General features: G+C 35.0%; 1 protein-coding gene and 1 long non-coding RNA gene across 2 annotated transcripts; both read right to left on the reverse strand.

Moving 5' to 3' along the window:
- Positions 1-728: 728 nt before the first annotated feature.
- LOC124889245 lies at positions 729-3779 on the reverse strand. The gene is made up of 2 exons (XR_007047962.1): positions 2769-3779; positions 729-983 (listed from the first exon to the last, which is right to left on the reverse strand). It is a non-coding gene; the product is annotated as an uncharacterized LOC124889245 (long non-coding RNA).
- A 9580-nt stretch (positions 3780-13359) lies between these two features.
- On the reverse strand, positions 13360-13929 carry LOC107843183. The gene has a single exon (XM_016687427.1). The coding sequence runs from the start codon at positions 13927-13929 to the stop codon at positions 13360-13362; it is 570 nt and encodes a 189-aa protein (XP_016542913.1).
- Between the last annotated feature and the right edge of the window lie 1035 nt (positions 13930-14964).

Below are 14964 nucleotides of genomic sequence, written 5' to 3' on the forward strand. Positions count from 1 at the left end.
AAAAAAGTCATTTCTTTAAAAAGATATACAAAAGCTTTCTATTAATAAAAGAAAAGTTTTTCATTTTTTAACTTGGTTTTAAGTTCTAATGCACATCTTGCCTACCCCAAAAAAAAAGTTGGTTATGAAAGAACTTCACATTTTTGCTTCATTCTACAAAATGACACCTTTGCCCACCCCCCCCCCCCCCCCCCCCCCCCCCCCCTTTTTTTTCCAGTTTTAGTTTTATAAAATTAGGAGAAGATAAGATGGTTAATTACCTACATTAAATGAATAAATATAAAAAAGTTGTTTATATCCATAATGGCTCAAGAATTTTTAATTTTTTTTTAATTACTTAAGGACTCATGTGATAAAAAAGCATTTTTTGTTATTTGAAATCCTAAAAAAAGCCTTGCGGAATCAAATTGGTGAAATTATAATTTTTCTTTTAAGATTGATAACAACAGAATTGATTTACCATATCTAAAATAATTAAGGCCAATTTCTGAGTCAAGCAATGGTAAATTTGCCTATCATAAAAACCTATATTTTTATTAATCCGATATTACTAATTATTGAAATACTAACTTAATTCTAATGATAGGCTACTATTTCATATTAAAGAAGCATTAAAAGGATTCTAACAAACCCAGTTATTTATTCTAAAGGTATGTCTTTTTATCTACCAAATTTTATTCCTTTAGCGATATAAAACTAAATGTCGAAGCCTAGTGATTACAATCCAATAGGTAGAAGGGAAATAATTAGATTTGCTAAAATTTAAGTATTCACACCAATTCAAGCAAGAAACATATAAAACACATTTTAAATAATAATCCGCAAAATGTTAAGCAAAAATAATAATAATCATCTACAAAAGCAAAATAAAGCTAAAAAGGGGGAAAGAAGCACTAGACTGCTAGATGAAGATATGTGATGCAATATTTGTTCGCTTCTCTGATTTGGACGAAATGGAGTCAAGCAATGAGACCCCAAACGCGCTTCCGAGTGTGCATATAAAAAAAAAATAAGAAAGATAAGGATTAGATACTCGAGTTTCGACGAAGGAAGCCACAAACAAGCGATTGTCAAAAAATCTCACAAAAACGAACATACGCAAATATTTTCATGGGTGTTTCTACTGTTTTATGAAAAAAAAAAATGGTGTATATAGCATGTTGGGACCAAAACAAATATAAAACTAGGTAACCCACCGCTAAGAATCGGAAATAAAACAAGTTATCGAACTATTTGCTATTTCATTACACTTAGTTCAATTTAGTCAAGTACAAAAGAACACTAAACGGCAAAATGACACAAAAAAAAAGGGCAAACTTATAACTAACTTATAAATTATGAGTGTAAACTCAATCCATAACTAAACTTAGAAACCAAATTAAACTAAGGGAGAGCTCAAGTTAACAACAACAACAAATGACTAAAAAATGTTTTACTATATATGATCAACACCTATTTAAATAAATAATGAATCATCTGCTGACCACAACTAAAACGGGGCTTAGCAACCTAATCAAAGGATTTATCTCTACCCGTAAGGGATTAGAACTCTTTCATCCCGATGTTATTTCTCAACAATGAAAGGCAAAAGAATCAAAAAAGGACGAAAAGCTGCAAGCCGCAATCAGTCTGCATCACTTACGAAATCTAAAACAAGAATAAAAAAATAAAAAAATCCGCCAAAACTTAACACACAAATTAAAAAAAACTGAATGTTTGACAAATGACATGAGTTTAAAACTTTAGCAATTTTGTCAATCTATATACTAAGATATTGCACACATCAGAATAAAGTTTTTAGTGTGGTAATATGTCTTTTTGAGTTTATAGGATGAAGACAAAGGATGCAGCACTGCCATCACGACTTTAGAACTAGAAGCATATCTAATGAGCAAAATGCCTCTTTAAGATTAAAACACATGTTGCCGCAGGGTGCATCAACAGTAATATAAGCAAATAAAATGAAGGTTACATGTCTTAGAATCTGCTCTGGAAAATTAGAACACCTCAAATATATTAAAATCTTATACCTACCATCCTATTAAGAATATACAAGACTACTAATCAAAGTGAAGGTAGCACTACGAAACCAATAAATTTAGAGAAAATGAAAGATAATAAAGAGAGCATCTAAAGAAACAAATATCACATTCCAATAGCAGTGCATCAAATGTTAAGGATGTCAGATCCTTGTATTAACCCAACTCTCAACACACGTGCAATTTTTCATTTTTGACCATTTACGAACGGTATTTGAGAAGACTCGCATATGATGTCAAAAATATATTTATTTTTTTTTAGAAAACGCAACAGTACTTGTGAACTCATCAAAATAAGTATATTTTTAAAGCACACAACAGCCAAGAGGGAACATGGAGAAATATTTGAGCACTTTATGAATAAAAGGTAGGCATAAAGCTATGAACACCGTAAGATGTTCGTCACTTCACCTTAATGTTCGCAAGAAAATCCCTCTACTATATCAAAATTAACCAGAGCAACTAACAAGCAGTGCATTAAAAAAGTATAACATACAGCCACTTTACTCAAATAACGTTAACCAAACCGACCCGAAACAAAGTCAGCTATAAGAAACTATTCTATAATGATCTCAAACTATAAATGATCAGCGTATAGAAGATAAAAATAAAGCGTAAAAGAAAAAGACATAAATCAAACACATAAGTCCTTGGCCAAACATACAGTCCAACAACACAAATAAAAAATTTTGACGAAATAGAATAGACGAGTAAAGAGATGTTACCGACCTTTTGCAGAGCAATGAACTAGGAAGCTGAGTCGAGGAGCAATTCTACCGCTAACTACGACTCCGAATTCGAACGACGAAGAGTAACAGTTGAAACAAAGAGAATCGAGAACTTAGCGAATCGGAATGTGTGATAAAACTTTAAAAAAAATCACCAATTTTCCTACTTGAACCATGGTCATGAAAAGGTGAACAAAGACCTCTTTTTATAAGCAAAATGGACTGCCACAGATTCTTAGAGAAGCTTTCAACCTTTTCCACAATTTTGTAATTTGAATTTTATTTTAGAAAGACCAAATCTTAAAATTGATTGATGAAAAGAAACAAAGGAGGGAGAGGTCACCTTTTTCAGTCAATTTGAATGAAAAATGACGGATTGGAGGCTATTACACTTGAATCTGTTGGTTTGAAGGGCCAAGCATCCTTGGAACATGGAGGTCCATGAACTTTACCATCTTTTCCAGAGGTTGGGCTCTGCTCTGCTTCAACAAGAAGTGACGGGCGAGGGTGATTGAGAGGACAGGCGAGAGTAGTTGGATATGGTCGTATGCTGTTGTTACTGTTTGGACGTGTAAAGGATAGGGAAAATGGAGTCGGGTCGGGTCTCAATTTTGGGTTGTCCGGTTGGTGCGGTTGATGTTGTTGTTGTCGTCTTGAGTATTAACAGCGTTTATACGCTGGTTTAAGGGAAGGGGGAAAAGGGGATGGGCCGGGTATTGGGCCAGATTTTTGGTTGAGGTGGGCTGCTGATAGATAAATTTTGGATTTGATTAGGATTTAGATTTTAGCCAAATATATTCAATTTTTGGACCACATTGAAGATTAACTGGCCAGTTGCATTATGATTATGGCCAGTTTAATTTTCAATTACGGCTAAATTTAATAATTTCCGCTAAATTAAATCGTAATTCGACAGGGAACAATCATTTTAACCTCAGGTTTCTTAGTCAAATAAAATCAAACAAATATTTTTTTCAAATAAATTATTTTTTGAGAATAAATTATATTTAAAATCAAGATTTTGCCTATTCGGATTAACTTTCGAGATAATACTTGATTAAAATTTAATTTTTAGTAAAAAAAATTATTTAAGAGACGAATTTATGCAACCTAGTATACATGGATACGAGAATATATAATTGCTATTTGAGATGATAAAATTATCTAGATAAATACTTTGGAAAGATTTTATCCATATAAAATAAATGTTGTAATTTTATTAAAAACGAAGAAGCTCAAGATTAAATTTAATTGTCAAGGACAAAATTCGGTGTCAACAAAGGATTCATCAGACCCAGTTTTACCCCATGAGGTGCTCCAGTCCTCTTCGTGCGAAAGAAAGACGGTTTCCTTAGAATGTGTATTGATTACCGTCAGTTGAACAAATTCACCATCAAGAATAAATATCCACTCCCTAAAATCGATGACTTGTTCGACCAACTTCAGGGTGTCGGTTATTTCTCTAAGAGAGACCTTATATCCGACTATCATCAGCTCAGAGTCAGAGAATGTGCCATTCCGAAAACAACATTCCGAACCTGGTATGGTCACTTCGAATTCCTAGTCATGTCTTTTGTTCTGACAAATGCCCCAACATCTTTCATGGACTTGATGAACAGAGTGTTCAAGCAATACTTGGCCATGTTCCTCATAGTCTTCATTAATGATAATCTTGTCTATTCCCGTAATGAAAATGATCATACAGACCACCTCAAAAAAGTATTAAAGACTCTTAGAGCCCACCAGTTATTCTCCAAATTTAGTAAGTGCAAGTTTTGGCTAAGATCAGTATTTTTTCTTGGCTATATTATTTCCAGTGATGGCATTAGAGTTGACCCTTAAAAGACTGAAGTAGTGAGAAACTGGCCCAGGCTTATCTTTCCATCAAATATCAGGTGTTTCTTGGGTTTAGCTGGCTATTAACGATGATTTGTTGAAGGTTTTTTGTCTATTGCATCTCCCATGTCCAGATTGACTCAGAAGAAAGTCAAGTTTCAATGGTCAGATTTTTGTGAGAAGAGTTTTCAGGAGTTGAAGACTACTCACCTCAGCCCCACTTTTGACATTGCCCAATGGTTCGGATGGGTTTTTTGTGTTACTGTGATGCTTTCAAAGTTGGTTTGGGTTGTGTTCTGATGTAGATAGGTAAGGTCATAGCCTATGCTTATAGACAACTTAAACCCCATGAAAAGAATTATCCTACCCATGACCTTGAGTTAGCAGCTGTCGTGTTTGCCTAGAAAATTTAGAGGCATTATCTGTATAGGGTGCATGTTGATGTGTTGATAGACCACAAAAGCTAACAGTATGTGTTTTCACAAAGAGAGATAAATATTCGTTAGAGAAAGTGGTTGGAGTTGTTAAAAGACTATGATATAAGTGTTTTGTATTATTTGGTCAAGGTCAATATAGTGGCAGATGCCCTTAGTAGATTGTCTATGGGTAGTGTGGCTCATGTTCAGAATGATAAAAAGAAGTTGGTTTAGGAGGTTCATCAGTTGGCTAGATTAGGCGTTCGTTTGGTTGACTCAGCTGAGGGTAGTGTATGGTTTCAGAATAGTTTAAAATCTTCTTTGGTTGCCGAAGTAAAAGAAAATCAAGATAGGGATCCCAGTCCAGTAAAGTTGAAGAAGTCAGTCAGAGATCAGAAAGTATAGATTTTCTCCCAAGGGAGAGATGGTATATTGCGTTGTCTGGGTAGACTATGTACGCTGTGTGTTGATGGTTTGAGATAGAGAATTCTTACAGAAGAGCATGATGTGCATTACTCTATTTACCCAGGGTCCACTAAGATGTACCATGATTTGTAGAAGATCTATTGGTGGAGCAGTATGAAAAGAGATATTGCAGAGTTTGTAGCCAAGTGTGCTAATTGTCAGCAGGTAAAAACTGAGCATCAAAGGCCTAGTAGCACTATGCAAGAGTTCAGCATCCCTACTTGGAAATGAAAAGAGGTGAACATGGATTTTGTGATAAGGTTGTCTCGTTCACGTCGTCAGCATGATTTGATTTGGGTTATTATGGACAGAATGACCAAATCAACCCATTTCTTACCAATCCATACTTCTTATCAACCAAGGATTATGCCAAGCTCTATATTAAAGAGTTGGTTAGATTGCATGAAGTCCTGTTATCCAGTATTTCAGATAGTGGTACTCAGTTTACCTCTCACTTTTGGAAACTTTTCAGAAGGGTCTTGGTACCAAAGTTTATCTCAATATAGCCTTTCACCTTCAGATAGATACTCAGGTAGAGAGGACCATCCAAACCCTAGAGGACATGTTGAGAGCTTATGTTATCGACTTTAATGGCAGTTTGGATGATCACTTTCCATTGATTGAGTTTGACTACAATAACAATTATTATTCCATTATTCAGATGGCTCTATTTGAGGGTCTTTATGGGAGAAAATGTAGACCTCCTATTGGTTGGTTTGAGGTAGGTGAGACCGTGCTGATAGGGATAGATTTAGTATTTGATGCATTGGAGAAAGTTCAGCAAATAAGAGAGAGGCTGAAGACAGCCCAAAATCATCAGAAATCCTATACAGATATGCATAGGAAAGATCTTGAGTTCGTAGTTGGAGACTTATTTTATTTAAAAATATCTCCCATAAAGGAAGTAAAGAGATTTTGCAAAAAGGGGAAGCTTAGTCCCAGATATGTTGGCCCTTACAAGATCTTGAGTCCCAATGGGAAGGTGGGGTATGAACTTGAGTTGCCTGCAGATTTGGCATTAGTGTATCCAGTGTTTCATGTGTCCTTGTTAAAGAAGTGTATCGATGATCCAGTTGTCGTCGTCCCTTTAGAAAGTTTAGATGTTCAGAACAACCTTTCTTATGTAGAACTCCCAGATGAAATCCTTGATAGTCAGATTTGTAGACTGAGGAACAAAAAAGTTCCCTTGGTCAAAGTCCTTTGACGGAATAAGTCCGTAGAAGGAGCCACTTGAGAAACAGAAGCAGATATGCATACCAATTATCCTTACCTTTTCTCTACAAACTCAGACTCAACTCAAGGTAACAATTCTTCTTAGATTTCCTCTTTTTTCCATTCTCAGTTCTAGCCATATAATCATGTTCATGTCATTGCATGCATTCATGAATCAGTTCAGTCAGTTACCATGTTCCAGACTCAGTCATGTAATCATGTTTCCAGTTATGTATGTTCAGTGTGCAAATTCAGTTCCCTCAGTAATTTCTCAGCTTAATCGGTCTCATTTAAGGACAAATGTTCCCAAGGGGGAGGTATTGTAATACCTCGAATAAGATTTAGCTCAGTTCAGCCCATAGTGCATGTACAAGAGGTTTAGACTCTGAAAATTTAGCTAAGTGTTGGAGACTTAGTCTTATTTTTGGCCTCTTAACTTCGATGACTTTTAAAGTGACCTTTTCGACTCTGAGACGATGGTTTCTAAGTTAATTCATGTTCAACGGTGTAAGTAGCATGCCTCGGGTGAGTTTTGCATTTTTTGGATGACGTTTGGACCATGTTTGGATTTTCAAAATAGTGAGTCACCGTGATTGTGGTGCGTCGTGGTGGAATAGAGATAGAAGCCTTGGCGCGATGCGGTGAAATTCCAATGGGCGTTCCAGTTACAAATTTAAATGTCCCAGAGGCAGTTTGATATTTTCCACCGCCCTAATCCATGAAAACACGGGATTTATCATCAGTTAAGGCATTATATGCCAAATTTCCTCAATTTTCCTCTAAAATAAAACCTTAGCCGTCACCCCCATTCATTAATTTCATCATTATTCCTTCAAGGAAACTCAAGAATTCAAGCTTCACCACTAATGAACGCTCAAGAAAATTATTTCTGTTGCAAATTAAAGCTTTAAGGTATGTTAAATGTTCATCCATGGGCCCTTTTCACCCATGGAGTCCAATAATCTATTTTCATGTTTTAAATTATAAATTCTCATGTTTACACGAATTATCTTCATGATACTTTTGCGAATTACGAATATACATGATTTGTACAAGTGATTTTTCGATTGAACTAAACTTACACGTTTGAATGATGGAATTTGTTATGTTAAATCATTAATTCCTATTTTTAGTGTTGAATTTATGGTACCATCACATGTTTTAACTATTCCATGCTTTAATTCATAATCCTCAAGTGTTTGATGGAATGTCTAAGTAATGATTTTGAAGTAATGCTTACTTATTATGGTTTCAAATGCTCTCATGTGCTCTTATTGTTATTGCTATCGAGTCCTGGGGATTATGAATACCCGAAAACTTAGCTGTTTACGTAGTGTCAGTATTTTCAGAATGGTTTCAGATAAATCATGAGAGTCTTCAGTCCAGTCAGTTATCAGGTTCAGTTAAACTTAGACCAGTCCCGAATTCAACGTCTTTCAGTTGGAAGTAAACCTTATCACCGAGTGAATGTAGGAATGACGTCTCCCCCGTCAGTAGGCATGAGGCACTTGTCTCTCCCGTCAGTATGCATAGACGTTAGTAGCTAGGGGTGGGCGTTCGGTACTTCAGTTAGGGTTCGGTTTTTTTATTTCATTTTTTTGATTTTTAGTTTTGAAATTATAAGAATCGAAAATCAAACCGAATTTGTTCGGTTCGATTCGGTTTATATAATTTTTGGTTCAGTTTTATTGTGGTTTAATAATTTCATTTTTTCAGTTTTGGGCCTATTTAATGGGCTACGTTATATTTATAAATTAGGTTACATAATATCTGTGAGTGACTAATTTCACTCCAAGTAAAGTCTTGAAGAAGTAAACAAAAAGAGTTCTTTAAGTTACTTATTGCTTTGGACAGTAATCCTGCTAACATCATTTGACCGCTAGTATCACTCTAGAATAATTGAACCACAATAATTAACTGTGAAACAAAAACAACTATATATTCAACAGCTATCATAATGCGTAAAACAACTTTAACACTTAACATATTAGAAGTTTTCCTAATCAAATTATGACTGATTATTAACTCAGAATGCTCAAGACTGGAGGTTCATAGAGAACTCGTCTCCCATAACACATATTAACAGTCAAGGTAAGAGTAGCAGCCCTTTAGGAATTTAGGAATTAGTTTTTTTGCCTTATGAAATGAAATCAATTTACTGATTTATGGCCTTTTGGAATATATACTAATTTAATAATATAGATATATTAGTGTATATTGTTTTATTATATAAAGGGCCCTCTTAAAGGTTAAATAAATATTATTTTATTATATATATTATATAATTAGAAAAAGTATATTAAAAATTTTGGTTTAAACAGAAAAATCAAATTATGTGACCCTAAAATCCGTAACTTGAACCGAAATATCGAAATTTAAAAAAAAAAAACTCGAACCGAAAAACAAAACCCAAAAAACCGAACTAATTCGGTTCGGTTCGGTATTTTGATTTTTCGGTATTTATACCCACCCCTATTAGTAGCAGTCCCTAAGTTCCATACCTATGGTACCACCATAGAATTTGAGAGGTCCCCCATCAGTTAGGCATGATACCCTAGTCCTTTGGGACATCATATTAGTGTTCTGTACAACCATTGTTAGTACCAGTGGCATGATACTAACGCCTTTCCAACTGGAGTTATAGGTTGGACCCTGACAGTGTATTAGGGCAGGTCAGTTATAGCTAGCTCCCACAGTCTCAGTTCAGTATTCAGTACAGAGTACAGTTTCAGGTTTCCTTTACCATGGCATATAGTTATCAGTTATTCAGTATTAGCATTTCAGTACTTTAGTTTACAAACTATTTCAGTATCATGTTATATGCTTGGCCATGCATCCTCAGATTTTACAGCTTTCACGTATATTATGCATTAGTTATCTCATGCTATTAATTCAGTTGGTTATTATTCATGTACATGAGCCCGTGCATATCAGCCTAACCTCGTTTAGCATACCAGTATATTTAAAGTACTGACCGCATACTCATTTTCTGCACTATATCATAGGTTCGGACACTCAAGTTCCTGACCGCACTTAGATATTCCAGCGCATTAGCATCAGTAACAGTGGTGAGTCCTCATATTCCGAATGCCGATTATGTTTATTCCAGCATTTCAGTTCAGTAGTCAATCAGAGTTAGTTGGGGACTTGTTCCATCAACTCCACAGTCACTCAGATAGAGGCTTTCAGATATTTTTAGACAGTTAGTTAGTTTTTCTGTTGATTATTGACAGTCTTTACAGTATTGTTTTCAGACAGTTATTTCAGACTTAAAAGTTCAGTGATGTTTTAGTATTTTAAAACCTTATGGAATATTCAGTTATTCCGTATATGTGTATCTTTTATCATCGTTTCATTCAGTGCTCACAACAGGTACCAGCTTATGGGTTAGCTTGTGGTCACTTGTGACTATAAGTACCGTGTAGCATCCAGGGTGTACTCCCGGGGCATTAAACCAATATTCACCTTTTATTGATTTTTAATTCACACCTCCATGATTAACCAATTTCAATATAAAATGAACCAATCGAACCATGATAATTACGAAAAGCTCAAACACATTGAAACACACCATCCAATCATATCACCAAACACGTTAAGCTAATAAAAAGAGTGGAGTTGAGAATTTGGACCTCAAGAGAACTAATTTTCGCCGATAATAATGAGTTAATGAAGCCCGAACTTGAAATTCTCAAACAAAAAGTCTCTACAACGAACAAATCAAATCGGTGTCACAAAACCACAATCCAAACAGATTTGAACCCAAGAAGAAGACCTCAATATGAACCCCAAATCTCAGATATTGACACAACTTAATACAACCCCCCCCCCCCCCCCCCCCAAATCTGATATAAAAAACAAACTCACGAAGAAAGATGAGCCAACGAACAACGACGTTCAAATCCAAGACAAATATGAACAAATGACACATTTTAGGGTCAATTTTAAGCTGGTGACGTTGTTTTTCGACGGATTTCACCAAAAAAAGTATCAGACGGCGACGTTGGAGTTTTCCGGTGACTAATCTGATGGGTTTTTGACAAGAAACTTGCTGAAAATTGATCAAATCATCCCCGTTCTTTCACCCTCTCCCTAGATTTCACTGGTTTTATCCTCTTTTCACTCTATTTTACGTTTCAATAGTGTGCGAATATCAATTCGTGTGTATTTTTGGCAATTGTGTATGTGTCCTCTTTGGTGACTGTGGGTGTATGTATATGTAGCTGTGAGTATGAAGCTGTATATGAGAGTGACAGTGTGTGTTTGTATCGTGAGACAGCCACTTAAAAAACGTGATAAGGGGTAGGGGTAGGGGTAGGGGTGGGTTAGGAAGTTGGGGCGGTTAGAATAAGGTGAATGTCAAAGTTATTATAGATTTGTTGTAATTTTGTTATTTGGGATAAGGATAAACAAATGATGAGATGGTTATTTATTTTATTTTTCTTGTGGAAAAATTACCATGTGGATGGGGTACGTGATAAGGTAATCGAATTGAATTGATTTTTGGGGAGGGGCGAAATTACGCATCTACAACAGGTCAATGCTCAATTCAAAAAACCATAATAATTAAGAATAATTTCACTATTCAATAATGCAATACGCAAAAATAGCAAAACTGAATCATTTAAAAAAAAAATTAAATCCAACAGCGTGATCAACAATTTTTTTTATTGAATCTACGGAATCAAAACTCAACTATTGCACTAAATCAAACTAATTAGCTATAAAATTCTCATATTTCAGCATTTAATCAATCATATTTTTTTAAAAAAATATTTGTTCACTACACAACGGATAACAAATAAAATACAGTAAAATGGATCGAGAAACAATCAAAATTTAATTTTAACTTACCTTAGTATGAAAAAGGGAGAGCTTTGTCATTGGAGAAGAAGATGAAGCAAAATGAAGTTTGGGCGTTTTTTCTTGGAACTAACAGTAAGAAGAGGAATTTTAGAGGAAAGAGAGAGGAGGTTTAGTTTATTACTAAAAAAAGTAGAGGGAGTTAGGTGCAGTTTATTTAATTCTCAAGTTTTAAAAATGCGAAAAGGTCCATTGCCCCACATATGGACTCCACTGTTTCCTTTTTTTTGAAACCTAATCCTAAAAATTAAGAGGCCGTTTGGCCATATATTTTTTACTTTTTTTCCGGAAAATTTTTTCATTTTATGGAATCATGGTGTTTGGCCATAGATATTCCAAAAACATTTTAATTTTTTTTTGAAAAAAAGTGAAAACAACATTTTGTTGTTTTCACTTTTTTTCAACCCAATTCCAAGTTTTTTTTTAATTACAAATAACCCTAATTTTTTTAATATTACATAAAAGGCCCTTAAATGATTTAGATGAGTTTTGGAGCAAATCCGAAAAGAAAGACATTTTTATGAACAAATCATCAAGTCCGGACACATTTTTGAAAGACATTTCTCTCAGTAAAAGACATTTTGAACAACAAATAAAGATTTTTAAGCTAAAAGACCGATATATTTTCATTATTTGTAGGTATATTTTCATTTTTAAGCTCAGGACCCCTTCCATCATTGATGTGAAATTCTTTTCATTCATGAGTATAATCAGTAGATAAATTAGTTGGTCAATTTTGATAGTTTTAAAAAATTTGGGGTATAAAATTAAATTTAAAAAAGATTTTTCAAAAATCAAAACACATCTTTCAAAAATACATCGCCAAACACAACTCCAACTCCAACTTCAAATCCAACTTCAACTCCAACCTTAAAATTTTTTAGTTTTTATGGTCAAACGCCTATTAAATAAAAAAATTAAGTGTCTATTTGATAAAATAAATTTGAAAGGGTTTTTTTTTTTTTTGCCAACTCTTCTCAAGTTTGTCTCAGTACATCTTAGCTTGTGGTTAAATTAATTTGGATCACTTATTTATTTGGATCATGTAGAATGGTCAACATCGATGTTTCCATTTTACCAACTTCTAGGAACACAATAACATTTTACACGTTTTTTTTTTATTTTCTAATTTACATATTTCTAAGTTTACAAAAAAGTTATCCAAGTGTTTTATCATTTTCCGTTGACAATAATGTTTCTTTTGACACATGGGGTGTATTTGGTGTGAAGAGCTGGGGTTGGAAGTTTTGAAAAAATATCTTTCTTAATTTAATAGGAAAGTTTTTTCTTAAATTAGAGAAAAATAAATCTATTCAAAAATATTTTTCTAATCATTTGTGTCTATTATATATGAAATTATATCTGTGCTTTAATTTATCAAGAACTTAATATGTTGTCTTTTCTCTAGAATCAAAAGTTTATAAAGTCAAAATTCTAAATTTTTCCTCTGAATAATATACATTTATGGTTCGGTAATGGGATGAAAACCTTTTCCTATCTCTCACTTGTAGTATATTTAACCGTAAATACATGTTTAGTAGACTAGTGATATATTTAATTAACGAAAGCAGATATGCAGTAATCACGAGTCGTGTCATCAATCATTTGAAATTCTCATGATTTAGATGAATTTCGAGTGTACATAATTAACTTAGATATCCTAGGCATTGCAAAGCGTTTTCTCTCTTGTATAGCTAATTAATCCTAACCATCATAATATCATGACAGAAAAACCGTTGCTACGTTCTTCCACATATCTTTTTTTTTTTTTTTTGGGTTTAAAGGATGGATTAATAAAAATTAAGTCAGAGGGTTTAACATGGTTGCATCGGTCATGACTTGGTCGATCCAAATAGAGGTCTCAGCCACATCCCGGCTTCGTAGGATAATATTAGATTGTCTAATTTGTCTAGTAAAAAGAGTTCCCCGAGTGTCTGGCTCGAATGCAACACGAACAAATAGCAGTGGAACTAGCATTATGTTTAAGCTTCCAAAGGAATACATCCTTGCCCCAGCTTTAGCAAGTATGTCAGCAACACTATTTTGCTCCCTAAAGACATCCGCCGGCATTGTTGCATCCAGCTTCGTCATCAAGGACCTACACTCATGTAGAAGATTGTCATATAAGCGGTGATTAGATGAAAGTATATCAATCAGAGCAATACAGCCAGTGTCGATCTGAATTTTCCTAAGGCCATGAGCCTTAGCCAAGAGAAGGCCCCTTCGAAGTGCTAGGAGCTCCGCCATGATAGGGTTGGTGTGAGGGGTGTTTTCTTGGAAACCCATCTTCCAGTTGCCTAAGTGATCCCTAAATACACCTCCAAGTCCACCAAGTCCCGGAGTAGTGGTAGCTGAATCATCAATGTCCATCTTTAACAGTCCTATGGGCGGTGGGTTCCATTTGACTTAGATAGATATCTTTGGATTCGAGTGAGGGGATTGTCTCCTCCCAAGGAGCTGGTGCTCCAAAGCTAGGTGGACAACAAGGTCAACATTGGCACTATCTTTTTTATTGTTGAAAAGATTGTTGTTCCTAGTCAGCCAGAGATTTTAGAAGTAGTAGGGCGCTAGGTCCTTCCAAGTAATGAGATGGTTGTAATTGCTTTTGGATGATGAGATCCACAATTCAATCCAGTCTGAACTGTTCAAATTTTGAAGGATGTTCCCAACAGGGGAGATGTTTGAAAGACTTAAATGGTTCCAGAAAAGGCTAGCATTGAGACATTGAAAGAAGATATAGGAGATAGTTTCTTGGTTGGCATCATAGTAACAACAAATGTTCTAAATGTTGAGGCCAATCTTATGGAGGTGGTCATTGGTAGGTAATCTACCATGGGCTAAGAGCCCCAGGAAGGACTTGATTTTGTTAGAATAGTTAGCTTTCCATATGTGACTGAAGAAGGTGTCTTGATTAGTAATAACACTAGTGTGAGTTGGTTGTAAGCAGTCATACGCAGAGCTGGTGGAGAAGAGCTCAGAGCTTATAAGGGATCATCTTGGAGTTTCCTCTTTGGAGTTATTTAGGGTAAGAGAAAAGTTATATAAGGTTTGGATCACATTGTGAGAGAGCACAAGGGAAATCTTGGAAAGGTCCCAGGAGATGTTAACGAAGATATCTTTGATGGTTAGAACTTCATCCTCTTTGGTGAGAGGTCTTTGAATAAAGTTTCTTAGAGTTCCAAAGTGGGGAAGCCAGTTGTCTAGGAGTAATTTTACTTTGTCTCCTTTTTGGACAGACCAAGCCCACCCCATGGAGCAATCCTGCCAGCCCTTTTTGACGTTTCTCCAAGTTCTGGAGATGGGTATCTTTCCCCCCCATATTCCTAGAGTTGTTGTTGTACTTGGATAAGAGGACTTGAGCCCAAAGACTGTTAGGATTTTGGAGGATCCTTCAAGCCAAACTAG

Source organism: Capsicum annuum, chromosome 1 (genome assembly GCF_002878395.1).
Source record: "Capsicum annuum cultivar UCD-10X-F1 chromosome 1, UCD10Xv1.1, whole genome shotgun sequence".
In the NCBI taxonomy this organism is placed as follows: Eukaryota; Viridiplantae; Streptophyta; class Magnoliopsida; order Solanales; family Solanaceae; genus Capsicum; species Capsicum annuum.